Source organism: Hoplias malabaricus, chromosome 12 (genome assembly GCF_029633855.1).
Source record: "Hoplias malabaricus isolate fHopMal1 chromosome 12, fHopMal1.hap1, whole genome shotgun sequence".
Lineage (NCBI taxonomy): Eukaryota > Metazoa > Chordata > Actinopteri > Characiformes > Erythrinidae > Hoplias > Hoplias malabaricus.
The window spans coordinates 21,741,760-21,769,312 of NC_089811.1; the positions used below are offsets into that span (position 1 = coordinate 21,741,760).

At 38.4% G+C, this 27,553-nt stretch overlaps 1 protein-coding gene across 4 annotated transcripts in view; it reads right to left on the reverse strand.

Moving 5' to 3' along the window:
* ncam2 (neural cell adhesion molecule 2) overlaps positions 1–27,553 on the reverse strand; it is a 268,551-nt gene that overhangs the window by 18,055 nt on the left and 222,943 nt on the right. For 3 of the 4 annotated variants that reach the window (XM_066686778.1, XM_066686777.1, XM_066686779.1), the window contains exons 9-15: positions 26,219–26,369; positions 23,652–23,839; positions 21,817–21,913; positions 18,422–18,595; positions 16,868–16,987; positions 16,045–16,166; positions 9,198–9,372 (exon numbers count right to left, since the gene is read on the reverse strand). In XM_066686778.1, coding sequence (XP_066542875.1) covers positions 9,198–9,372; positions 16,045–16,166; positions 16,868–16,987; positions 18,422–18,595; positions 21,817–21,913; positions 23,652–23,839; positions 26,219–26,369 — 1,027 coding nt within the window. Of the gene's footprint in view, positions 1–5,282; positions 5,777–9,197; positions 9,373–16,044; positions 16,167–16,867; positions 16,988–18,421; positions 18,596–21,816; positions 21,914–23,651; positions 23,840–26,218; positions 26,370–27,553 lie in introns of those variants that run through there. The other variant, XM_066686781.1, reaches the window with a different exon arrangement.

Genomic DNA, 27,553 nt, shown 5'->3' on the forward strand with positions numbered 1-27,553 from the left:
CGACACTACCTGCTGCGCCACCGTGCCGCCACAATCTTATAATGAGCCTTTTAATTCCATACAAATCCAAACAGACCTTGTAGCAGTGGCAGGATGGTAATATAGTCATCTAACCCTTCCCAGCTTCTTGTGCTTTCATAAAATATTGAAGTCATTTGGAGGAAAAATGTCTGTAATATGGGGCTTATTTAAGGCCAAATTAATTGCATAGTCCCTTCTTCTTCAATTCAATACAACATTGTCTTTAGTTTTGTTGAAAACGTCTAATACCTTCAATGATTTATGACTGGCTGCATCAAACTTTAAGATGAATGGCTGTACACTGCCTGGTTGGGGTGATTTACTTGATTTCCTTCCCTGAAAAAGAAAAGCTTATTTATGAGCATTGTGATCAGTTGTAATGGGCAGCAATAAAACAACAGGCCCATTTCATTCGCTGGAATCAATTCCAGTTGGAACAGTCAACAAAAAGACTTTTTGTTCTTTAGCAGAGTTAAGTTTCATTCAGAATTGAAGAACTCACCCACCATCCCCAACACACACACAAACGCACACACAATATCATTAAAGCAATACGATTTTCAAGCAGGGTGAGAAGATACCTATACCATAATATTACAGTTACATTTCTGAAAGTTAGACGAATTTGTGTCTATTTGCTGTAGCAGGGTGAACTGATAACTCAGTATTAAGAAGCTATGTAATTGTAATTAATGTGCACCTCAAATGGATACCCGTACTTTTCATTTTCATAATTTAAGTGAACTTTAAATAGGAATTAGTTCTCTTTCCGGCCCTGTATTATATTCTCAGACCACTAATGTTCACACCATAAGTTGTTAGGAATTCAGGCTCTGTTTGTGAGTTATGTGTAGTGTGATTCTTGCTTAGCACATAACAGATCTGACTCTCTGAGCCATGTTTGAATGCACAATATTATGTACAATATTATACCTTATGCTCAAATGTTGAGTGGCACCAGCTGAGTGAAGAGGGAGAAGGGTAAAGACATGCATATGACATTATGCCTCCCATGAAGCACTGGTGTTTTCCTCCTCATGTTCAGGGAGGTTTGAGATTTTATAATTAATTAATTTATTTATTTTTGTTTTAATATTGTTTTATTTAATGCCCATTTCCCCTCTTTGTGTTATTTACTGAAATGTTGTCTTACACCCCCTCATGTGTTACACTAAATGTTAGTCAACTATTAACAAGTCAGTATATTGGAAAACCTGCTACCTGCCTATTAATAACCATACAATATTTATTATGCCAGTGCTGCTGTTTCTTCACAAGCTCTTATGAACCTATAGGTAACTTTAAATTGGCTTTTGTAGCTAAGTACTGGAAGGCTGAGTTTTTTTGGCTATGTACATATCAACTGGACAATAAAATGAACCAAAGGCTCACCATTCTTCTAAAAGTAGTCTGGCTTTGTTTCATTTTTGGGGCATTTTGGAATCAAGATGGGTTTAGAGTTCAGCGGACTTATTCATATATGCATAGAAAACCACCCATTTAAAATGCTAATGCTTGTATGGGTAAAAAACTCCAGTCTAAGCTTAAAACTGAATCATTGTCTACGAACTTGCCCTCTCATAAGAAATGGTTGAAATGATGGTATTAATAAAATAAATGCTGAATTTTAAGGTTAAGTCTCAGTGCTGAGCAGCTAATGAGATGTATGTAGAATACAGAGCTATACTTTTCTTTGTAAAGTCTGAATTTAAATGAATGGCTAATCTGAAAAGAGTGGAAAAGACTTCATTTCTTAAGCTTCATTAATTCAACACTGCAGTGGCTGTCAGTGCATTGACACTTTATTTGTGCAAGCTTAATTCTGACATCTAATGATGTTGAGAATAAAAAAAGAAAAACCTTTTGTACTTAATGTCTTCAGTCAGCACACCAAACCTACAGTTCCTAATCTCCACTCTTTAAAATAAATCTCTCAGGATACTTTTTGAATTACATTTAAAGTTAGAGTAGAAAAGTCAAAAAACCTTTTAATTAGTGTAGAACCTTAAGGTAGGTATCATTTTAAGAAGCATACTCTGGTGTATAATTGATTTCTATAGGTTCTAAATTTGTAGAGTTTATTTGCCATGGGGTTAAAAAGAATGAATGATCACCAGGACCAAGACTGTGTTTAGAAAATGGAACAAGCCTTGATGCTTTAAACCCTTATTAAACTTTGATTATCTCAAATGAAAAAAATTCAAGAAGACACTCATCATTTAAAACCCTGGTTCTTGGCCATATAATCCAAGAATGTTGTAACCTTTCCAGATAAGATGGCAATAGTCATTACCTCACCTGTGTCTTGTATGATTCAAGCTTCAATTACCTATATCTTGGCTTGAACCACCAGCTTAAATTTGTGCAAGAGACAAGCATCAAATATCCTGGCTTCCAGATGTCAGTGTTTTGAAATGTTTTGAATTGTGCTTTGTTCCTCTTACACATGTATCAGCTGATATTGTTGTTTATTGCTTATGTTTATTTGTATTTCTCTCTTTAAGGTTTAGCACTGATTCGTGTTTCTTGTGATATCTCATTTAAATTGTACTGTATTGGTGAGGTGTTCTCTGTGTGAATGACAAAACATTTGTGCATGTTGTTCTCAATAAATTGGTCTGCCACATGCATAATGCAAATGCAAATGTAGATTATTTCTCCAGGCTTCTTTTTCTAAAACCTTGTTGTAATTAAGTGTCTGTTGTGCATTAATAAAACAAAAAATATATTTTATTACTGCATTATTTAAACCAGTAATAGATTTTACCTTGGAGATCAATTATGTAATAATACAGGTCATAAATAAAGCTTAATGAACAGAAATCAAACAATTGATAAGTATTAATCGAGAGTTAATGGAAGAAAGAACAAGGCCTTCATGAATTCCTAATATGTGTTTCTTAAAATAAAGAGGCTTGCTTTATTCTGAAGGTAATCTCACTCAACATCCCATTTACTAAAATGACTCTTTAAGAGCTTCTGGAATGTTCTTTAGTATATTTTTAAAGCTGTTAATTGGCATCACTCCAAAGATGACTTTTTGCTTCCATTCAGCAAAATAAACACATTTAGAACACAATTACAGTCTTTATTGTGAGCAATAAATAAGCTAAATTCTATTGACTATTAAAACTTAATGGTCCTTCAAATTGTGTTGATCAGTTTGCAGATCTGCATTGTTGGAAAACTGCAGTAAATACAACAGAATCAACATGATATCAAGCTAGAAAATAGTCCATGTACACTGCTTTACAGACAAACAGATGCACAGTTAATGTCAATGAAATATGTGTAAGAAATGATGTTTAGTTTATTCCCCTGTTCCTACAGCATTATATCCTCTATTCAGAGACATATTTGATTAAGCGTAATGCAGACAAATGTTTCTCATCCAGAAGAAAGTGGGTAATTCCTGGGTAAATTCTTCTTGTATTTCTCATCAGCGCAAAACACCTCATGTCCCCCAGCTAATGCTATGCACAGAGAATGAAAACCAATTTGTACAACATTAGGTTTGGTTATTATAAAAGGCAAAGACCCTGGTTAATGTAAAACTTATTAAGGGCAGAAAGAAAAGGGCCCTGTGTGACTTATGAGACCAGTGCGTAAAAGTCAGTTGTACTTGAAATCCTACTTGACTCTGTTTAATGAGTGCTGTTTTCTATCTGTGTGTGCGTGCGGGAATCTGCAGCATCATTAAATGCACTCACTCAAGCGATACAACTGCTGGCATTTTCCACACTAAAAAAAAATACAAAAGAGTAAACAAACTAAGCCGATGTGTATAAACAGCCATGGTGGGAATGTCAGGTAGTTCCAGAGTCCTCCAATCTGTATCTCTGTGTGCTTCAGCACAAGAGTTCATCACACAACAGTATGTAGCCTGAGGCTAGAGGTAATATTGCATTTACAGACAAAGCATTTACAATTTGGGCTTTTTAATACAGTGGGAGACTTATTGTAACACTCTGACACTGGTGCTCAAAAGCCATAGAAGGACTAGTTTTAGATTCCTCAAATAATTGTCAGTGGACTATTTCAGTATTTTTCAACCTCATTGCTATCTGCCACATCCATATACTCTCTGAAAAGGAAGGTACAGGTAAATGTTTTCCACTAAATTAATTAATTCATTGTCTGTAACCGCTTATGCACAAAAAATTAATGTACCCTCAAAGCATAACGTCTGTTTATATGTTTCAGCGAGTTTCAAAGGTGCCCTACACTTGTTTCCCAATCAGAGTGCTTCATACTTTGTCTAACCTTCTGTTTGAAGTCCCACCTCAGTCATCAATTAAAGGCAGAAGACTCATCTCTGTTCATCAGAATTGCTAATGCATTCAAAGTTGTGTAGATATCAATCTACACTTTCAACTCCATTCAGTACAAGCAAACTAAGAATATGCAATTAATCCCCACCTCTGCATATACTTATTCCTACTCTACCCACCTGCAGCTTGAAACCCTGACCCTGTAGTTGATCGGGACAGACATGATCGGGTCCTTAGGTTAATTGCCATGTTAAAACCATATTTGACACACTGTTGTTTCTAAGGAGAAATGCTGTGAAGTTGTTGACTGCTCATTTCACTCATGATATGTCCTTTAGCATATAAACAACTTCACGCTAACTTGTTAACAATGTATAAACCTTTCATTAGAGGTGCCTTAAAAATGTTAAATGAAATAAGTGCAATAGAATATGACATGGTTATATTTCTTAAAAAGGTACCTTAAACAGTACCACTCCAGTGACAAGAGTTTTCTGAGAGTGTGTATAAGGTGGTGTGTACACACTTTAAGTATACAGTTTCTGTACTTATTAATAGAACAGAAAACTCACTGACTTAACATACTTCCATTAGGTGCGCACATTTATATATTCCATTAGGTGCGACACTGTAGAAACTCGTAGGATACTGTTGTTTTGGCCAGAAGGGTGTTATTATGCTTTGAAACACTTTTCTTAAAAATAAAAAAAGGACTGTTGTCTATACAGAGGAGCCTAGCTTTCATCATCCTAGCTTGGTAGCATTGTGAGACAGGGTCTTTACTTCTGGGTGGAAATGGACATGACCAAATTGGGAATAAATCTAGGTAGAAGAAATGAATTGGGAGAAGGTTTCAGTCAATAGATCTTCTGTTATTTCATTAAAATAAATAATTGTACATGAGCCGCAAATATGACACAGAGGGAATAGGCTGGAAACTGGTGTATCCAACTGAAAGTTCTTTAGGGAACTAAAAGTCATTCTTCTATGGCACCGCCCAGTAAAAAAAATTAAATAAAATAAAATAATAAATAAAATATAATAATGATAAAAATAAAACCTCTTCACCTTCATACAGAAGTGTCTAGGTGTAGGAGGTAGAGTGAGAAGAATGATGGACTCTAAGGCAGTGCAGGTCAGTTCAGTACTATCAGGGATGATGGGCTCAAGGGGGAAATCTACTGGAGACTGACAGGTGGCATAGCTAAAAGTCAGTAAGCTGGTCCTGGGGGAGAAGCTCATTTGTGATGTGGGTAGAAGGTGGTTGGGTGTGTGTGGGTGTGTGTGTTTGTGGGAGGGGGTATGTATGAACTCCCTGTTTCAGTCTTTGGGCCTGTTCCCAGGCTAAGTGGATGTGATGGAGTGACATCAACACACACACAAATGCAGGACGAATGAAAGCGTAGCTCCGATGAGTGCCACGGCTTGGATGGGGTGTAGAGGGGAGTGTCCATGTCCAGTTGCAGTGGGCTCACAACACTGATCTGCAATGGAGTGGTGGAAAGGAGGGGAGGGGAGGGGAGGGTGGCAGGAGGAAGGAAGAGGGAGGAAGCAGACGACAACCCGAAATGAAGGATTACAGCAGGATTCATGATTAAACACAAGGACATGACGCACCAGTTGTGGAATGGAAAATGATGCATGCAAATGACACACATAGTTTAAAATACAAAGTAAAGCAAGACACACATTGAAAATGTAGAATGAATTAGGAAGAAAGTGAATTGGATACATGGAAACAGTAGTAGGAAGCCATATCCAATTGAACCAGGTTTGGAATCAATGTGTTAATGAATTTCATTTTTAAACAGGGGGATTTCAGAAGCCAGGAAAATAGAGTTTAGTGGCAGTTCAATGCAGAACAAAGAGCCCAGCATTTTTTTTCATGATGTGGCCCCAAATGTGTTACATTATGCATTAGGTGGGAATAGGAGTGCAGAATTGGTTAGAGTGATCCAGCACAATAGAATTATAAATAAGAGAACGTGGAGGCAGGTATGGAGGGATATGATTGGGGAATGAGGAAATAAAGGAGGGGGAATGAGAGAGTGAGGGACAGGGAGTGGGAGAAAATATACTTGATTAATAATGGAAATCAACCCCCCCCACACACACACACACTCACACACAGTATTCACACTGACTTCCAGCTATGCTTATCACTGTTCACTGTTTGTGATTAGGAGGTTTCTCTGTAGCCGCCTCTGAGCTTGGCAGGTGACTCACTGTATTAAGATGCTCAGTCTGCCCTCCCGGCCCATCAGCCAAAGCGCTTTCAGCAGAGTGGAACAACATTACATTTTTAGTAATGATCCCAAATGCCTTTCATTAGAGTCTCCAAGCAACAGCAGCCATTGCACAAAGGCTTTAACTCTGTTGTTCTTCAATTTGGTCTCAAACGCTTCTTTTCTTACACTTACACTTCCATCATGAAATAATTCAGGGATCTTCAGGGCCATCTACTGAAATACGAGACAGCAAATGTCAGACTTCATTTACTCAGTCATTAAGTACAAGTTATTAATTCTTCAGGAGATATTTCTGAAGTGTTTATATTCTTGTTGATTGTTATTATACTGAAACTGAATATCAAAGGGGAAAAATGTAGTTCCAAATTACCCAAATATAAAGAGAAGCAGGACTATTAACAAGACTCTTAGCAAGGCATTGCAGACCACCCAAACTGTAAGGTCACCGTAGCTTTCATCTTGGAAACATAGGAATCAATCTCTGGTATTATTTCAGATCTGAAAAATTCAAATGTGCTTTTGTTTACTCTTCCTCTGCAAAAGGAAACACTGATAATATGGGTCTGAAAGGATGTGGAGCTATCAAGAAGTTAGTACTAAAACAAAATATGTATGAGAACAGACAAGAACTGAAGACTGTCCCAGAGGAATATCCCACAGCTCTGTTCCTGTTGTACAGGTTTGAATTTGGGCTTAAGTTATCTGGATAAACTGAGAAATCCTTCATTGTGGTATACCCCCTTAGTCACCCTAGACTTTAAAATCTTTATAATTGTTTGGGATTAGATTTGTGATTCTCAGACTGTGAAGCAACAAGAGGTGGTATGCCAAAAATGCACTACTTAATTAAGGAATTTAATCAAAAAGAATCTAAAGTTTTCATGTATATATTACATAATGTTTACTTAATTATATCCCGAATAAATTAGTTTGTGTTAAAAAATACAATGTGCTACACATACAACGTAGTGGATTTTGTCTGTAAGGGAACAGGGGGACAGCATTCCACAACTTTATTCCCAGGGACGGAATGGGATCCACCATTTTTTAAAGAAATCTGTGTAAAGACAGCCCAGTTTAAGCTGCTTACTGGACAAAAGTGAAGGACAGACACAAAACAAGCAGAGACCAAGCCCGCAAAATACTCCTGAGCCCAAAGGACTAAATCCAGAGGAAAAAATAGAGAGAAACAAAGTGAGAATTCTGTACATGTGACGACAAAATAGAAGAAAATGTTCAGCTGAAGGAAAACAATGTGGCCATTCTTCGCATCATTATAGACGTAAATTAACTGTTTTATACAGTGCCGCACCTCCTTCACCTACTGATAAAAGGGCAGAGAGTTGCTGTGTGCACCTGCTCCAAGCGCCACGCTGGTTTGACATATAGCATTTTAAAGCACATAACTGATATTAAATTGACAAAGTCTCTTTTTTATTTCCAAAGTCCCATAAATGTTATGTTCAAAAATGTATATTTGTGTTTAAAACATTCTATCTATAATTTTTAGTAATAATTGTAGAATGCATTTGTGTAAAGCATGCAAAAAAAAAAAAAAAAAAAAGTAAATAAACGCAACAAAAACATGCAATAATTCTAGCAAAATTTCCCCAGAACAGAAGAAGAACCAGGCATGTTTCTGTGGTAAGACTCATAGGTGGTACTTGGAGGTTTGGTTTGATAATGGGTGGTACTTGGTCTAAAAAGTTTGGGAACCACTGACTTAATTAGAACCACTGACTCATAAGAGGCAGGAATTATAACTCACTACACTGACTGAATTTTAGCAAACTGAGGATAAACTAAATATTAAAAATGTTGAAATTATAAAAGCACTACATTTCCACAGTACTCTACATTCGAATAAATAATTTCTCAGTAAAACAAGCTGAAGCTGTGCATAAGACTGCTCTTCACACATTAATGTATATGGTGTATTTGAGTATAATGAATTGAGAAGAAATGATGAACTCCACCTTGCTAGTGTCCAACTAATGAAAAGCCATCCTTGTCCATGGGTCACTGGCCATAGCACGAATGTACAATGAGAATGAACACACAATCAACTGATCTCTAATAGCTAAGCTTCATACATTAATTGGCCAGTAATTTGAAAAGAGGCAAAATTTGTTTTCTGTGTTAATGACAAGTGCGAAGTTTCCTAGTGCAGCTGCCACTTTTCCCTCATTCAACATCAAATTATTCACCTTTCACTGACAAAACTCACACCTGGCCAATGGCTGGGCCACAGAGAATCAGTCGTCTGTCATACAGAGCTTCTGACTGGCTTGTGGCCTTTGCCAAGCTCTTGAGGCTAAATGACTGGAATATTTTAAAGCACGAAAGGGTCATTATCTAGTGGCAGCAACGCATTAGTGGGCTGTATGTTTGAGCGTGATGAAGTGGGTGCCTGGCTAAGTATGAGAAAAATGAATGGTGGGTGGAATATACATTGAGCTACAACCTTGTATGTAATTAGAATGCAAGCTTTCTGGCTGCCTATGCCTCTGAATATCATGCAGGGTCTATAGGATATTTTCAAGTGTGAGTAGGTGAGACTTTGCTGCCATTGTTGAGCTCTTCAGTTGTGCAAGACTAGATAGAGGAAGCTATGTGTCTTTTTGTTGAGTACCAGGTATTGAGGAGGTGCGTGTACCTGTAATATCAGGTTTCTGTGGCATGGAGAACTTGACAAAGGTGGGCTCAGAAAGGCCTTTGACATTCCGGGCGGTGATCTCCACTTCATACTGCGTGTTCCACTGGAGAGGCTGCAGTAGGACAAAATCATTCACACCAGGAACCAGCTTGGTCATCCACTGTTCCTCTTTGTCCTGCATACACAGAAAATGCACAACTACTGCTCAGACAGGTACAGTATTACAGGGCAAATTATGTTTACCAAAGGAAATGCCTATGAGCTACTTAGAAACATTATACATGAACTCTACTATGTAACACTGTTGTACTTTTCTATAAACATTTAATGACAGATGTGAAATGATGTCATGAGTTTTCACGTCAGACTTTAGTGAACATGTCATATTACCATTACAGCCTTGACCCACCAACATAACGAAGAAGACCTTGTACCAACTACAGCTGAACAATTGTATTCTATCAACCTGTTTTTAATATTGCTGCCTCAACTTTGGGGAAAATACATTAATTAAAGTTGGTTATTGCTTCCTTCAAAGGAATTGCCTCTTCTAGTATTTGTCTTTAAACTTTTGTTTCTGTAGAAAACAGTGCATGTTTCTGCAGACTTATTTAGATTAAGAGGAACATTTTTGACAAGGTACACTGTAAAAAGTGAAACATTTGATTTAAAATGTCTCAACTGATCTATCCACGTCTGTGAAGGGCAAGGTCGGAAAACACTGATGACCTTCAAGCCCTCAGATTGCATTGCATGAGAAACTGTCATGCTACTGTTAAAAATATAGATACATGGTCTCAGGAATATATTTAGCAAACATTAACATTTAACACATAGTGTCACTGTACTGGCTGGTCTACAGCCCAGATATGGCTCCTGTGGTGTTACAAAGAGGAGAATCGTACGAAGGTGTCCATGGGCTGTTGAGCGGCTGAAGCATTGAAGTCTTGAAGAACGGGCATATATTCTACTTGCTAGATTTTAACATTAAATATTTAAATATAAAGTTGATGTAACAGTGGTAAACATGCCTCTTTCTCACCTTTTTGGGAGAGTGTTATAGGCATCGGATTCTAAATGTGTGTAACTTTAACAAAAAAGTCATTCCTACTGTTCCTTTAAGTCCTCTGTATTGTCCACATGGCTGCGAAGTATTGTTTGATCTCTGTATGAAATACAGAGTGGTCTATTTTTGTACTGTCTTTCTGGTTTTTGAGTTATGGCTCTGAACTTTAGATTGTTGCTTAAGGTTTGGTTATATAGTTGGACTCAATTCCTGGTGTTGGATTCCTTCTGTTTCTTGACATAATTCATGATTTGCATTTTATAAAACCGCAACTGATTCTTACCAAAGTTCTTGAGTGATCTGTTATATAAATAAATGTACAAGAGAATTAAAAAATTATAACTTTTTGTTTTTTTTCATACATAGGAAAATCAACATTAAAAAAGTGCCTCACCACAGTTCTTTGCTTCAGATAAATCATTTAAGATTGTCATAGAAACAGAGGAGGAATAATGGAAATGCAGATGAAAGAGACAGCTTCCAGCAGCCATCTGTTCTTTCTTTAGACAGAAGCTCTCCTCTCGTCTGAAATCCACAAACTTTCCCCACGCACTCTTACAGCCGAAAGATTTCAAAACATTCCCATTCCCTTTGTCTGCTTGTCCAGAGAGAATGCATATACGTGTGTGTGAGTGTGTTTCTGTGTGTGTGTGTGTGTGTATGTGTGTGTGTCTAAGTGCGTAAGGGTCTGCAAGTGTATGTTTATGCTTTACTACTGGCTGTACTGCCACTAAACCCCCACAAAATATACAGAAACTAAACTCCAGCCTCCACACTGTTCTTCTGGAAACTCATCCCTTTCATATTTTGACATTTTCAGACTGCCAGAGCTCTTTAAAAGCTAAACGGTTGAATATGCATTTCACACGGCTGACAGGCCTCAGGCACTCTGTCTCTTCAGAGTGTGACATCTCCATTTCCCCTGTTCTTACCTCAACATGTACACACACATCAGAGAGAGAGAGAGAGAGAGAGAGAGAGAGAGAGAGAGAGAGAGAGAGAGAGAGAGAGAGAGAGAGAGAGAGAGAGAGATTATGGTGATGAAGATAGTCCTTATGAGTGACACATAAAATATGAGCAAGAGACAGAGAGAGGAAGTGGGAAATGGGTGGAGATGGAGAAAGGGGGATAAAGGGAGGAAGAAAATAGAAAAGAGAGAAAGGTAGAGTGAGACCGAGGGATGAGTTTGATGATTATGCCGATGTAGATTTTTAAGGGGTACACAAAATGAGAGAGAGAGAGAGAGAGAGAGAGAGAGAGAATGAAAAAAAGAAAGGGAGACAGAAGAAATACAGATGAAAAGGCAGAGATAGGTGTGATGATGACGTAGATGTAGGAAATGAAATGAGAAAAAGGGAGGGTGAAGAGAGACAGAGAAAAAGAGAGACTGTTACCACCTGAGAGACACCTCACCACACCCCACCTCTCACTACTTACAACAGACACTATAAATAAGGATGCATATACTATAAAGGGACACATAAAGCTTATATACAAACCGGATTCCAAAAAAGTTGGGACACTAAACAAATTGTGAATAAAAACTGAATGCAATGATGTGGAGGTGCCAACATCTAATATTTTATTCAGAATAGAACACAGATCACAGCTTCTCAAACAGCTTCACCAGTTTCTCAAGTTTAGAAATAAGAATGCTCTCCCATTCATGTCTAATACAGGCCTCTAACTGTTCAATCGTCTTGGGCCTTCTTTGTCGCACCTTCCTCTTTATTATGCGGCAAATGTTCTCTATAGGTGAAAGATCTGGACTGCAGGCTGGCCATTTCAGTACCCGGATCCTTCACCTACGAAGCCATGATGTTGTGATTGCTGTAGAATGTGGTCTGGCATTATCTTGTTGAAAAATGCAGGGTCTTCCCTGAAAGAGATGACGTTTAGATGGGAGCATATGTTGTTCTAGAACCTGAACATAGTTCTCTGCATTAATGGTGCCTTTCCAGACATGCAAGCTGCCCATGCCACAAGCACTCATGCAACCCCATAGATTCTTTATTTGTTTATTTTACACTGGGTAACACCATTCTGCGCATCAATGGTGGATTTGGTGATCCTCTTACCATCTTGGCTTCAGAGAGACACTGACACTCTGAGAAGCTCTTTTTATACCCAATCATGTTGTCAATTGACCTAATTAGTGGTAATTGGTCTTCCAGCTGTTCGTTATATGCCCAATTTTCTTTTCCAGCCACTTATTGCTACTAAATCAACATATTTTTCCTTTAAAATGTTACATTTACTCAGATTAAACTTTTGATCTGTCATCTATGTTCTATTACGAATAAAATACTGACATTTGCCATCTCCACATCATTGCATTCAGTTTTTATTCACAATTTGTTTAGTGTCCCAACTTTTTTGGAATCCGGTTTGTATTTACATTTCTGTAAATGTTTCCAAAACATCTAATTTAATTACTATTTTTATTCACTACTGTTGTCACTTATTTATTAATTATTTGCTGCTTTTATTTTTTCCTTTGTATTTTGTTGTTATTGTTTATTGTAGTAATTCTTTAGCTAAATTGTTCTGATAACTGTCACGCCAACAAAACTGTTTGAATCTGAACCTGAAGCTGAGAGAGAGAGCAGTAAATGAGACAGAGTGAGATGGTCTCTAGTGTTTAGTGATTAGTAAACACACATGTACAACAATTCAAAATGGACCTAATGAATAGATAGATAGATAGAAAATCTGACAAAAATTAAATCAAAATGAAGAATCAAATGTATCTAATACAAAATTGAAGGCAACAGATTCTATGAAACAAAACCTGAAACCAAATCCAAAGGGGGCACATTATGAAAAGTCACTCTTTCTGTGCTTGTAACCAATGCGAGCAACTTAAGCCTACCAACCTAAACTGGCTTCCCTTCCTAATTGCAGGCTCATTAAAAATATATCAACCTCTATCAGACTATCTGAACCCATTGCTTGAGAACCATATATTTCTCACGAGTGCCATAACTAGCATTAAGTTGAAGCTGTGAGCTAAGCACATGAACTGCTCTCTTGTTATAGCAATACCAGTATTTCAAGTATTAAGACTCTATGGTGCCATAAACCCTTTAAACAAACAGCAGCATCATTCTTGGGCAGCAGTGTTGACCATGTGAAAGAGTAGAAATGGTAGAAGCTGTGAAACAGTGATTGAAAGTCAGGTCAGCTGTCAAACCCAGACCTCAAAAAGCCTCAGTTGCTAAAAACACAAGCAATTCTGAACATCAAAACTTCTCAAGCAGATGTGATGTTCTTACTCAGAAACATCTTGCAAGTAATGTTTAACCCAGATCAATGGTCACAGAGTTGAGACCTCAGAGCACTGGTATAGATAAATACGTCTAGTGATTCATCTCATACATCAGCCAAAATAAGCTTTCAACCCACGCTCTGCCCACTCCCAACTGTTCAATATTCTGCATTTACTCAATGCTCTTATATGATTTCTGTAGTTTCTAATGGGGAATATTTTACGAGTCCCATTAGAAATGGCTGAACACATATCTGATAACATTGCAGTAATGGTTAGAGTGGTTCTGGAGGCAACAAAGAGCTAGGTATTGATGGTGTATGTTCAGTGTACATACACAGCGAGATGCAAGGTTTGGGACAAGGAGTTGCACAAGTAATATTGAAAAGTGTGTTTATTTAAGTAATACAGACCATTAAATACAAGATACTATTTTTACAGCTTCCAGAAAAAGCAGAAAACCATAATATAATGGCATAATATATCATTAGAATATACCTGTACAGACTTATGAAAACTACTATGCCATTTCTGAGTAGTTTAGCCAGTTTTTAATGTCGCTTTTCCACCACATGAGTCCGGTTCTAATTGATTTGACTCCACAGGCAGGGCTCTCCCACGAAATGACCCCGTGATGTTGCAAAACCCTGTCTCTAACAGGAATCGCTCGCTTTTCAAAAACCACAAAAATGGCAGCGGAAAATTCAGGCGCTGTTTACTCATCATGAGTTTACCTGTTGGTTTTGTTTTTTGGACTAAACACTTCTCCATGCCCCAGTTCTCACAGATCAGTTTTACTTGTTCACATTCAGCTTGCACTGGACATTTTCATCAGCCACCGGCCAAAGGAGCATTTAAACCTTTTCAAAATGCTTCGAGATAAAGTTACAAGCTGCTGTTGTGAGTCTGATAAAAAGAAATGTGAAAGCTGCTGTAATTTAAGAGATTTTACAAGCAGCAAGTTTGGGCTGGATTTAACTGAGCTCTGCATTTCGTGGTGATTGACATGGCTCTGACCAGTCAGTGTTTACATGTCAACATTTAGTACCTACTCGGCACGGTTGGAACCCAAAGGGAGCTGGGACCAAAAACCTACCCGGTTCCAGGGACCAGGTACCACATTTTACCCATGGAAAAGCAAAAGAGCTGTGCAGAGTCGAGTAGAGTTGTGTAGGTTCTATGCAGTAGAAAAGCGCCATAAGCGAGACTTAGAAGTTGGTTGCATTTTCTGCATGTTACATTTCAGTTTAAAATCATTCATTAATGTTAATGTGTGTCTATGACAGTTTTGCGGAATGTTAGGTCCTCCGTGCTTGTTTTGAGTCCCAGTTTCTCTATCTCAACTGCTTTTAAGCCTCCAGTTTTGGAAACTACTGTATTTTCCTCTGGCGTTCTCTTTCCTTATGCCTCTTCCCTTAAGTAAATTATCATATAATCTCCTCTACTAAAATATGAATAACCTATGCTTAATGGCCATTCTGACTGTAAATAAAATCATTTTCAGGTGATCTTTGACTTCTGCAAGGTACTTCATAACAAAAATAACCCATCTGACTTGACTGTCTTAACATTTTCTGCCTCTCACAGCAATTTGTGCCTCCTTGTTTGTAACTCTAAACACAGCTCTAAACACCAGCGCATCAGAAATACACAGTCTGCAGTTCTTGCTCTCAAATGTTCACAGCTATATACAGTTTTCCCATTTCCATATTAGCCCAATTAAGCCTGCATATTCTCTCGTTTGATAGATTGCCCCACTGCAGCGGGGAGTGATATGGAGCGGGCTGAGAAGGATCAGATAAATAACTGCTGACAGATGATGTGTTATATGTAGATGAATGAAAATGACAGCTACTTCAACATCACTTAAATGACTGACAGAGAGGAAGTGCTCACCTTTTGGAGACTAATTGGAGAATAGCAGAGTGCTGTGCAGATGATACAGCATATATAAACACACACACACACACACACATGCATGCACACATCCCTCCCTTCCGCCCTCCCACCTGCAGCAATCCAACTGCAGACTAAACACTTCAAAGCATATATACATAGCTCGCAAGTCTCCTGACACATTCACAGAAAAAAAGCGAATCAGCAAAATCCAATTGCCCCCATCTGCATTAACAGGCCTTTCTGCATTTCTGCCTTCATCTGCGTCTGTGTGGAAACAAGAGGCCGAAAGTTGGAGCCTCCTGACAGCTCTTCTCTTAGTTCTGTGTCCGGAGGATGAGTTTTACTCACACACACAAACACACACACACACCTTCTCTCTACACATTCTAATCCTCAGCAGGCGCTGCCACTCACACACAGGTTGCAGAATTTAGCCACAAGCAAAATCACATTTTCTTTTTTCTAGGACATCACACATTGACTAAAACCAAAGCAAAATGGCATGCCCTTGGTCACACATTTGCTAAATGAGACATTGCATTAAGTAATGAATTGAACAAAGTCTGACTATCTGAATCAGAGCGCTGTGAAATCTATAAAAGCTCATGACTCACTGTTTTGTATTTTACGATGTACTCCAGGATTGGCATTCCTCCATCGTCCTGTTTGACCAGGCCGAGCCTGTACGCCTTCCCCACACCTCTTTGACCCTGCACTGAGGGAGGACTGGGCTCTCCTGAGGAACACACCATGCTGTTTTAAACACCAGCAGCTCAATATAGAGTTTACAAGGGGTGGACTAACATTCTGGCCTAAAACCAAACATTCTTAATGACCCTTTACATTGAAATGCTGCTTGCATTTATGAGTGTGTCAGATTATAGTGCTACAGAAATATTCAGGGGCAATGAGAAATAAATGCAGTGAAACTTTTTATTATGCATTCACATGCTTGTAAACTTGTGGGTTTGTAATCATCAACTTGTTCAAACTATAATTTTTTGATCTAACATAAATGGTTGACCTCTGGCAACTAGGAAAGACATAATTTCACCAATTTAGGCTAAGTTACCGTATCTTTTTATTTGTCAGTGGTATAAATGCAACATTTTTATACTGCAAAGTGATAAATCCAGTTCCAAGGTGATTGCTTTTATTAGGTATGGAAGCCCATTCCTGCCACATAAAATAATAATTTATAAAGGTGCAATTTTTTTCATTAAAATGTAAGCTGCTATCTCAATATTTTGAGATACTAGCTCATTGTTTTGAGATGCTAAATCAATATATTGATATACTATCTCTCTATATTGACTTATTATTAAGATAGTATCTCAACATTTTGAGACTTCTTGACAAGCCCTATCTTGTAGCATTGGGTGTTTGACATGGAGTACTTTGTGTAGCTGGACGCTCCATAGAAGGTTACACACTCACGGATGGGCAGTGTCTGAAAGCTCTCTGTACGGCTGAACTCGCCTTGGCCTTTTCCATTCACTGCTGCCACACGTACCTCGTAAGTAGTGTTGGGCTCAAGGTTAGTGAGCACCACTACCGCTGGGGGAGGGAAGAGAACAAGCAGAGAGAGAGAGAGAGAGAGAGAGAGAGAGAGAGAGAAGAAAGTGCAAGAGGGTGAGTGTACCAGACACATAAAATAAGTATAGATGGAGGTCCCTATTTCAAAGTCCCTATTGCTTTCCTCTATCATGAGCAAGGTTTCCAATTACTGCCTTCCCCAATCATGCCCCCCAGCCCAAGCTTTTCTCAGCATTATGGATATTAGCTGTGGGCCCTTCAAGTAGTCCAGCTTGCTTATCTGGCTGTCCGATTTGTCCTTTAAGTTCCTGCAAACCCTTCTGGGTGTTGTGGAGAAAAAATCAATTTGTGATCTCGAAACGCTGTAATCTCAAACAGCACTGGGGAAGACTCTCAGAGTTTGAGTTCTATTTTAGCCACACCCAAACCAGACCAGCATAAGGTCAAGTCTACCACAGGGTTATTATTATTATTATTATTATTATTATTATTATTATTATTACAATTTTGTGGTAGTGTGTGGTATGAGTGCTTGTGTATTTGTGTCTGTAGTCTAGTTGTGTGTAGATGTTGTTTGGATGCCAGTATAAATGGATTTTTGCAGACAATGTCCGCCTTTTTTAAAACAAAGAGCTTGCTTTTGTGTATGTTTCCATGTCTTTAGTAAAAACACATTGTTGACACATTGATATTCATTAATACTGGGATGCTTTGTATTTCAGTGGACAACAGTCATAACGTCACATCCCACACAATACAGCAATCTGTAAACAGTAGGGAATCTGGGAAGAGTGGCTTTACTTTAGAGTTTAGAGTTTATGTGATGTTTTCATTTAATAATCAATAAAGCAAGGGGTTTTATACACATCCCCAGCACACAGAGGGATGCAAATATAAATAAAAGACTTAAAGTATCTCCCAATCTTTGCTGCAGTGACAGCATCTCATTTCAGAGGAGAGGTTTCCAGTACATGTAGAGCATTTTTGTGCAGATTTGATGCTATTTAGTCACAGGAGAATTAATGAGGTCACAGGCGGATCACATCATTGTCAATTCATTCATTCATTCATTCATTCATTCATTCATTCATTCATTCATTATCTGTAACCCTTATCCAGTTCAGGGTCATGGTGGGTCCAAAGCCTACCTGGAATCATTGGGCGCAATGCGGGAATACACCCTGGAGGGGGCCTCAGTCCTTCACTGGATGACACACACACACACACATTCACTCACACACTCACACCTATGGACACTTTGAGTCACCAATCCACCTACCAACGTGTGTTTTTGGACTGTGGGAGGAAACCAGAGCACCCAGAGGAAACCCACACAGACACATTTGCAGCTATTGCAGAGAAGATACTGTGTGTGTGTGTGTGCACAACTGAATATTTGTCTAAAGTGAGTGCACCTAAAAGTTGGACAAGTTGCACAACAAATATTGCACTTACTCATTGTTCCCTGTGATTTCATGTCCCTCCAGTCGTGGGCGCTAATGTCTTTGTATCTGACCAGGTAGTGGTCGATGGGAACTCCTCCGTGAGAGTCTGGCTTCATGAAGGTAACTGTGGCTGTCCGCTGGGCCACAGAGCTGAGTCGAACAGAATAGGGATTCGAGGGAACGTCTGAAACACACCCAAAGGACAGGCTCATAAACAGCTGCACGATATATCAGAGTTTTATAGATGTTCACCTCAAGTCTGTTGATGCTGACTCTATTAAGGGTACTGAAGTGTATCAGGAATGGCAAATAACCTTAAGGATTTCATGACAAGCAACACTTTCAGTTGAATAAAGCGAGTAAAGTTCCTTTCACAAAACTAAAATTACTAGTGTTTGCTTTTCATTTCTTAAAACATGTATTTTAGCTCCCTGCTTATCCACTTTATTTTTACGCACTGAAGACCACAAAAACCTTTAAAAATGGGTTGGTTACTGTTCAGCCCGTTTGTTATGTTATCCTATTAAAGCAGCTGTAATAGTAGTAAACCTGTCTAATACAGAGGCATTGAAAGAGGTTTCTTTCACATATCTATCTGCCAGTCACCATCTCCTTCAGGATCTCTGCCTTCATTTTCCCCAGCAGAGACATCCTGAGCTGAATTACAAACACACACCTCGATCAGGGCGAAAGAGAGAAGGAGCAAAAAAGGGAGGGGGACACAGACGAATGATGGAGAAAGAGATCGTAAGTGAGCGAGTGGTTGGAGAAAGAAATTAAATGGGTGTTAGTGAAAACGAGAGAGAGTAACAGTGTGTGTGTGTGTGTGTGTGTGTGTGTGTGTGTGACAGAGATGGAGAGAGGTACTGAGTGAGTGAGGGAGAGTTTGTGTGTGTGTGTGTATGTGTGTGTGTGTGTGTGTGTGTGTGAGAGAGAGAGAGAGAGAAAGGAGAGGCAGAGGCAGATGGAGTGGACTGGGAGGTGTTATTTTGGAATGTTAATGCACTCTCTGCTCATGTGCTATCAGGGAGAGAGTGAATCTCCAGGAAAGTACACCCAGTGCCCTCTGCCTGTGTTATTGTGTGTGTTTGTTTGTGAGTGTGTATACTGTATATGACTGGAATATGTGTTCAAGGATAATAAGTCCATTGGAGACCATAGTTTACATTATTGGTTTGCATTATATTTTTCAAACAGACGTAGAAAAGCTGTTGAGACAAATTTCTTTTTTCCTCATGATTTGAAAATACCAGTTGTCCAATATATTGTGTTAAACTTTCATGATAAAGCACTTAGTAGAATTGCTGTAAAATGAAAAAGTGAAGTCTGCCTTAACTTTCACAGAAAAACAGAAATAAAATGTTGTCCTTCTCCTATACAGTTGCTGTTGTGGAGATACAAGGTTTTGTTCCAACAGGGAGAATTTGATTGTGTGTGTGATTTATTCAATATTTTCTATAGACATTCCCAACCTCTATTTATTTGTTTGAATCAAACTGTCTGCCTTTTATAGAAACCGTATATGAATATGAATATGTTATGCTCTGATTGGCTGGTTGTGTTGTGTGTTGTACTCAAAAAGTAGTTGAAATGTGCTAATTAGTTATTTGAAATGTGCTAAATAGCTCTGAAATGGTCAAGGACACAGTAAAAATACATTTCAATGGCTTTTTCAGATACCTAAATCGTCCGAAAAGCCATAGCAATGCAGTTGTTTCCTGGCAGCCAGGAAGAGAACAACATTTAATCACTCTAATCCACAGTGTATACACCAGTAACTGTGCTATAGACTGCAGTAAAACTTTCACCACTTCAGCCAAAATGGGTGGGCCTAAGTGTTTGTTACCATTTATAGATTATATAGACTTAAAGGTCAATAGCATATATATTTGCAGTGTTTACATGTCTGTTTTGTTACCAAGGTGGGCTAATGTAGTGTCAGGGGTCTTGCCCAAAATTACTTGTATAGCATATTTCCTGATTGAGCTGGGAAGTGGGAAGTGACAAAACCCTTAGTATTTTGTCAAGTTTAATACTGTTAACCTCTACACTATACCAATGGCTGGTATGAGTTTCCTACAATATGTCCCTTAAATGCTCCCTGTGTATCAAAATCTGTAGGTAGCTCTTCCTTGTTTTTAAATTTTGTATCCTGCCGTATCAAGGAGAACCAATTGAAAAAATTTGATTTGGCTACAGGCATATTTTATTGACTAGTTAGCATGCTGCAGAATACTACAATTTTTTTTAGATTAAAAAAGAGACAATTATATAGATGTAAGTAGAATGATATTTAAGAGGTATAGCCATGAATGTGGATCAATATAAGCATCAAGCTGTACTACACTAGAACATAAATACATTCATTCATTCATTATCTGTAATCACATTTTCCAGTTCAGGGTCACGGTGGGTCCAGAGCCAACCCTGAATCACTGGGTGCAAGGCAGAACACACCCTGTAGGGTGACATACACTAACATGTATGGTCACTTTTTTTTTTTTTTTTGAGTCAGCAATCCACCTACCAATGTGTGTTTTTGGACCATGGGGCACATGGAGGAAACCCACGCAGACATAGGGAGAACAAACCACACTCCTCACAGACAGTCACCCGGAGTAAACCCACGCGGACAAGGAGAGAACACACCAAACTCCTCACAGACAGTCACCAGGTGGAAACCCACGCGGACATGGGGAGAACACACCAAAGTCCTCACAAACAGTCACCCAGAGTGGGACTCAAACCTACAACTCCAGGCCCCAGGAGCTGTGAGACAGTGACATTACCTGCTGCGCCACCATGCGGCCCATGTAAATAAATGTTAAACAAAATGTGTAATGTTGTTATTATTCATTCTGGGTTATAACTACCACTCCAACTCATGGAGCAGTGGATGGTGCTCAGTCATTCCATAGAATACAATTCCGGCGCTTCATGATACAATAATTGGAGCTTTATATCCTTCTAGCCAATAGTGGGCAGCGAGTATGGTGAATTTATACTCTCATGTAGCTGATCCAATGTGTACAAATCATGATCATACAAGTTATGTCTACAGAGAATACGGGACTCACTGGTTATTAGGGTGTAAACATTCTATTTTTGGTCAAATTATTTATATTTAAATGAGTGCATGTCTCATATATATTTTTTTGTTTTTTAAAAAAGTAGCCTCTTTGTCATAAATATATTTAAATGTGAACATAATGGCCTCTTTACATTGTGTGAAGTTTTCATGACAAATGGACTATTGAAATACACTTTTTTTGTTTGTAGATGTAGGATTAACTTTATGAAGGCTCTGAATCTCTGATAATTATTGTAATAAATGACAACTGATCAGGGACTCTAGAGGCTGGACAATAGAGACCTATAGGTTGTGGAAGGTAGCAGAGCACTCACCTGCCTGAGCCAAGATGAACTCTTGGAAGCGCATGCCAATGTTATTCCTGGCCGTACAGTTGTAGCGGCCAAAATCCCGGTCTGACATGGGAGTGACCTGGAGCAATGAGAGCAAAGTCAAAGCAGTTGGGTTTAACTGGATTTCTCAGAAGCTATAGTTGTGCTGGGACATGAACAAAGTGTGTCTTGACTTCAAAAGAAGAGTGGACTCAGAGTACACAACTGAAATCAATGTCAAATGCCTACAGAGACTATGTTTAAAGAAGTTGAATATAAGAGCTTTGGGTAAGCAGAAAAAGTAAACATACTTTTGTTGTTAAATATTGAATTGCATTTTATTATATGTAGAAGAGTGCTGTGCATTTCTTTCCCTGTTTTACAGCTCACTGTATTAACATGAAATAAATGCATACACTTCCAGAAATCAGTATATTTTCCTCTTGAAGACTTATTTAACTGGGAAATGTACAAAGACTAGATTTCCAAAGTTTCCACTGACCAACTTGATTTATATTTATTTATTTATTTTTGTAAAGAAATATATAATTTAATGTCTGCAATATATACAAACAGGGACATTGAAGGGGTGGGCACAAAATAAGAGTAAAAAATGTATAAAAAATTGATGTCACACTATTTTGTAAAATTACAAACTAAACAAGTGAATGCATAAGATCAAAGTAGCACTCACCAAAGGCTCAGCCTTTGCTAAATTAGTTTGTTGCTCATCACTTTATGCCAAATGTCATGAGAGAGTTATCAAATACTTTAAACTTTTAGTTTCTTCTTGCAAGGCTGTGAAGTATTGAGGTATTTTATTATGCACTATTTATAATATTGTGAAATTGTTCAGGGCTTCTGGATATATAACAGCCCATGTAGGTATAGTAGGTGTAGTATTACAATGTTGAATGTGTGTGACCTTTGAGCCCTCAGATGGCATTGCATGAGAAACTGTCATACTACATTCATAAATATACCCACATGGGCTTCAAAAACTATTGTCACTTAACAGAGTCTGCCACTGCATCAAGAAATGCAACCTAAAACTCTATTACACAAGGTGAAAGCCAACACATCAGATGGTCCAAAAAGGCAGTAGAAAGTTGTGCTGCAGTAAAAGAGTTCCATGTTTCAGCATGTTTTCAAGACATATAAAACATTTTTTTTGTGCTAATGATGAAAGGTACCATCCACATTCACATCCAAAAGTCTATGTCTCTCAATTCATGGGGAATGCATCAGGGACCATGGCATGGGTGCTTTGCAAATGTAAGAAGTTTTCACTAATGTTGAGGTGAAAATTAGGTTCTTAGAGAGACATATGCTGCAAAAAAAAAAAAAAAAAAAAAAACCTTGAAAACTCTGTATATGCTACAAAAACATGAGAAACTGGTATGCTACTGTAAAAAATGAACATTTAACACATTATGCCAAAGTATTGGCTGACCTGCAGTCCAGACCTTTCTTCTATGTTGCTTCAGGAAGAGCAGAATAAGACAATTACAACAATGCTAAGCAGCTGAAGCCTTGTTTAAAGGAAGAATGCAAAACTTCCACTTGCAAAACTTTTATAAGTAGTATCCTCCGTTCCCAAATGATTAAATAATTTTATTGTTTATTATGAATTCTGCCCTTACGCCTCACTATTGTGTAGCTGCACTGTACATATTTCATGTGTAATGTGCTGCACAAATGGCCTGAAAAAAACACAATTTATAGAATGTATATAAGATAATTTCTTTCATTCATTCATTGTCTGTAACTGCTTATCCAGTTCAAGATCGTGGTTATAAGATAAGTGAAGAATGAAAATAATGACTACTTGACCACACCTCCAACAGGGACCTTCCAGGGGCGCTGTGTACGTGCATGTTGGCTGTGCCCTCTGCTGGAATGGTCAGTTTGTCCCGTCTCCACAACATGGTCGCTGGAGGATTGGACATGACATCACAGCTGATATTGACCGGATTCCCTTCCCATGAGAAAAAGATGGTGTGGTTCGTCTGGAATTTGGGTGCATCTGTTAAGGGATGTTAGGATACAGTGTTATTGATGCAATACATGTGTTTCACAAAGCAAGGTTTCTTTGTTTACCCAGATAATGTAAGCCTAAAGTGAAACATGTCCTATAGGAAAAGAGATTAGGGTTAATCCACAGTTCAATCGTAATAAATCCTCAGCAATAAGTCTTCTATGCCACTACTAAAATTATTATAAAATATTTGAATTTGCACATTTTCTTACAAAGAGTAACTCACACGAAACAAATTGCCCAGTAATCTCTGAATAAATAAGTTCATGCTTTGAATAGTGAGACCTCCATACAGAGCTGGCCATGTTTTTCAAATCAATCTATCTATCTATCTATCTATCTATCTATCTATCTATCTATCTATCTATCTATCTATCTATCTATCTATCTATCTATCTATCTATCTATCTATCTATCTATCTAATAAAATAATTAATTGATTACTTTATATATGTCCCTTTTGTATTTGTGGTCTTATACATGATTAAAAAAAAAAAGAGAATATACACAAATACTAGCTGACGTTAGCATTTAAATTTAGGTTCAAGAAATTACGGTTTAATTCTGTGTCCTAATATGTTGGTGCTAGTGGCTTGTGCTCCCCCAAAAATGTTATATTGCTCAATTTTAAATTGTATTATAGTATGTATAGTCCTGCTTGCATTTAACTATAGGACATTTGTGCTGACAGCTGGCTTCCTGCATGTTTGGGAAGTTTAGGAAGAAGACATGAGAAGATGCAGGTGGGCTACAGAAAACGAAGCACGTAAACGGCAGGAAAACTGAATTTGCTTTGGATCTGTTTACCGAACATGGACTTAGATTCTCCAGAAGGTTTATTTCTCCTAAGGAGCTGGTTCAAGGAAAAATAAACAGATTTCTGAGGACAACCTGGGGTTTGACCAAACAGGTCTTTCACAGAATGCAAAATACAGTACAAAAGGTAAGAAAAAAAAAGAAAAAAAGGAGATCCTTTTTCTGTGTGTTATGCCAATGACCTTGCTTTATTGGTTAGTTTTGGGCGATTTTGAATTCTAATGGCCACTCTTTCTGCTGTTATCGAGAATCAGTGAGGTACTGAGTGAGGGAGTGAGTTCATGAGTGATTTACAGTCCAGGTCAATGAGGGCCTTTTCACCTAAAACATATTTACCGTAGTACACACCGACTATATATTGTAGCCTCAAGAACAGTTCTGGTCTCAGCTGTCTCAGTTGTAGTTTTAAGCAGAAATGTTAGTACAAGCTAATTGCTCACTGGCATGTGTAAGACCATGGGGAGAAGATAACAGACTGTGCTGTGGCTGTCACAGATGGGGGGTGCGTCTGCATAGATACGAATACTAACTGAAAGCCACATCTGGGAGTTTGTTTGCAGCTGGGTGTATGGGCTTCATATCAAACTGAATAATATGTGGCAACCAGCATGCTTTGAGGTTTGACTGCAATTTACCAAAACAACTTGCACAAACTACACCCCCTACCAATTTCCCACCTTTTCCTTTGTTGTCTTTCACTACATCTTTCTATGTCTGTCTTTATCTCTCTGACAAACATGCACACATTTAAACCCTCTCTCACACATGCACGCACACTTTTTTCCATTACAAAGATTGATGTCCCATGCGTCATATCACTATAGGCCTGGGACTGAATGGATGAGTTCATTAGCGCCACCGCTGGATTGTTCACTGCACTTTTCCCCATTGGGGAAATCTTTATTAAAGCCCTTCTGCTCTTCTCAGTGCACGGCTAATCTGCTGTCACTTCATGGTGGAGAGATGAGGAGATGGAACACAGACACACATCACCAAACCAAGACAACAGGGAGAGATGTGATGTATACTTTTAACTTAAATAAAGCCTCTCACACTAATCATTGAAATGTTTGTAGACGTATTTTTTGTTGATTACATTGTCCCTATCATAATGTGACCCTGTCTTATTTCTTCGCTTCATAACTGTGCCTTTTTAAAACATATGTTTGCAAGTAAACTCTTGAAAATCTGTGTGAATGAACGATCAACACAGCTGTTGGTTCAGTGGTGGACATTTCAACATGGATTATTTTTCCAGCTTAGTTTTATGTATGCACCATCAGCAAAATGGTACTGTACATGTAAATGTATTAGTTTTCCATTACTTGGGCAGTTTTTAAGCCTATTTTCAGGGCCTGCTAATAAGCATTCCCAGTCTCTGAACTCCTCTGTACTCACTAAGAACAATGCAACGTGCAATATGAACTGCATGCTCTTCTGACAGTAATTCATCTCAAAGAAGGTTTGATATTTTCCTTTTTTTTCCCCTCCCCTGTGTATGTGTGTGTGTGTTTGTGTGTGAAATGCCTATTAGTAATAATATACACTCACACTCAATGTCCAGAAACATGCTCTTCTGATGTCCTCCAATCCTGCTGAGAGCCTCACAGTCAAAACGGCCCCAGTCCGAAAGCCCTACACCCACAATGGTTAGCATGGACTCACCACGACGCCCACGCACCTCCACGCGCCCGTCTGGGCTCTAAAAACACACACACACACAAATAGAGACGGTAGCAATGATTCAGTAGCACACAGATGAATGCTTTTAAGGATCTGAATACTGAATGTCAAATGATGTGCAATATCACAAGTTGCAAAAACATAATACGCCAGGGTTGTTATTAACATTTATTTTCCCCCGTTTTTAAACAGCAGACTGAAATTCAGCCAAAAGCTGACAGCAAGCATCCCTAAACGCAGGCGCTCTAACTTCAAAGAGACTAATACAGCAAAAGAATGCTCAGAATTTCACATCTAAAACTGAAACTCCAGCTGAGGATTACCAGCAAAACAAACATGAGGTTGACACTAATGACTATGAAATTGAAAGTGTAAACCCATATTAGTGGTGTGATAGCATGGCATAATCCAATGCAATCTCCCACCGACTTAAATAACGGCACTGTCCCTAAGCTCTTGTGGGTTATTTTTTGTTTGTTTCTTTGCTTGCCTCATGGCAATGAAAATCTGCAAAAGGGGAACTTTAATTCTAAGGAGACTTCAAAATCTATATATGGGATGGAACACTCCCAGAATAAATTAAAATGTGCAGAACACTAGCTGTCCCAATGGGATGTTGCATGCTTTCCAATCAATATTATCATGCATTATATACTGTATTTATTGTACTGTACAAAAGCCAGATCCCTTCACTTATTTATAAGAGAATACAGCCATGGGGAGGGAGGAGACACAGTTTGCATTTTGAAGAAATGTAAAGATGTGTCAACAAATGTATTGTGCAGTTTTTAAGCATTTAAGCGGTTTTTAAGCATTAAACATTCAGTTTTTAGCATTAACAGTGTGTCTCTTTCTCTCACTCACACACACACACACACACACATGTATATAATTTTCGACACCTCCTGGGTTTAGAATTTGTAGTTGGTTGTGTTTTCTATTCCCACAATCAACAGAATTCCAGATACTACAGTAATTAATATTGAGCTCTTGGTCTTGCTGTGTCCGGGCCATTGTTCTGAGAACAGCAGCAGCTTGTTTGATTTGGTAAAATGTTTCCAGCACCCCCCCCCACCCCCCACCCCATTTCCCTTTCCTCAGTAACAGGTACTCCACTGTGCCATATATTTTCAAACAGTTTCTTGTCTTATCTCCTCACAGCAGAGTATTTTTATTCAGATTTTTAGCAAGAGTATTCGATTT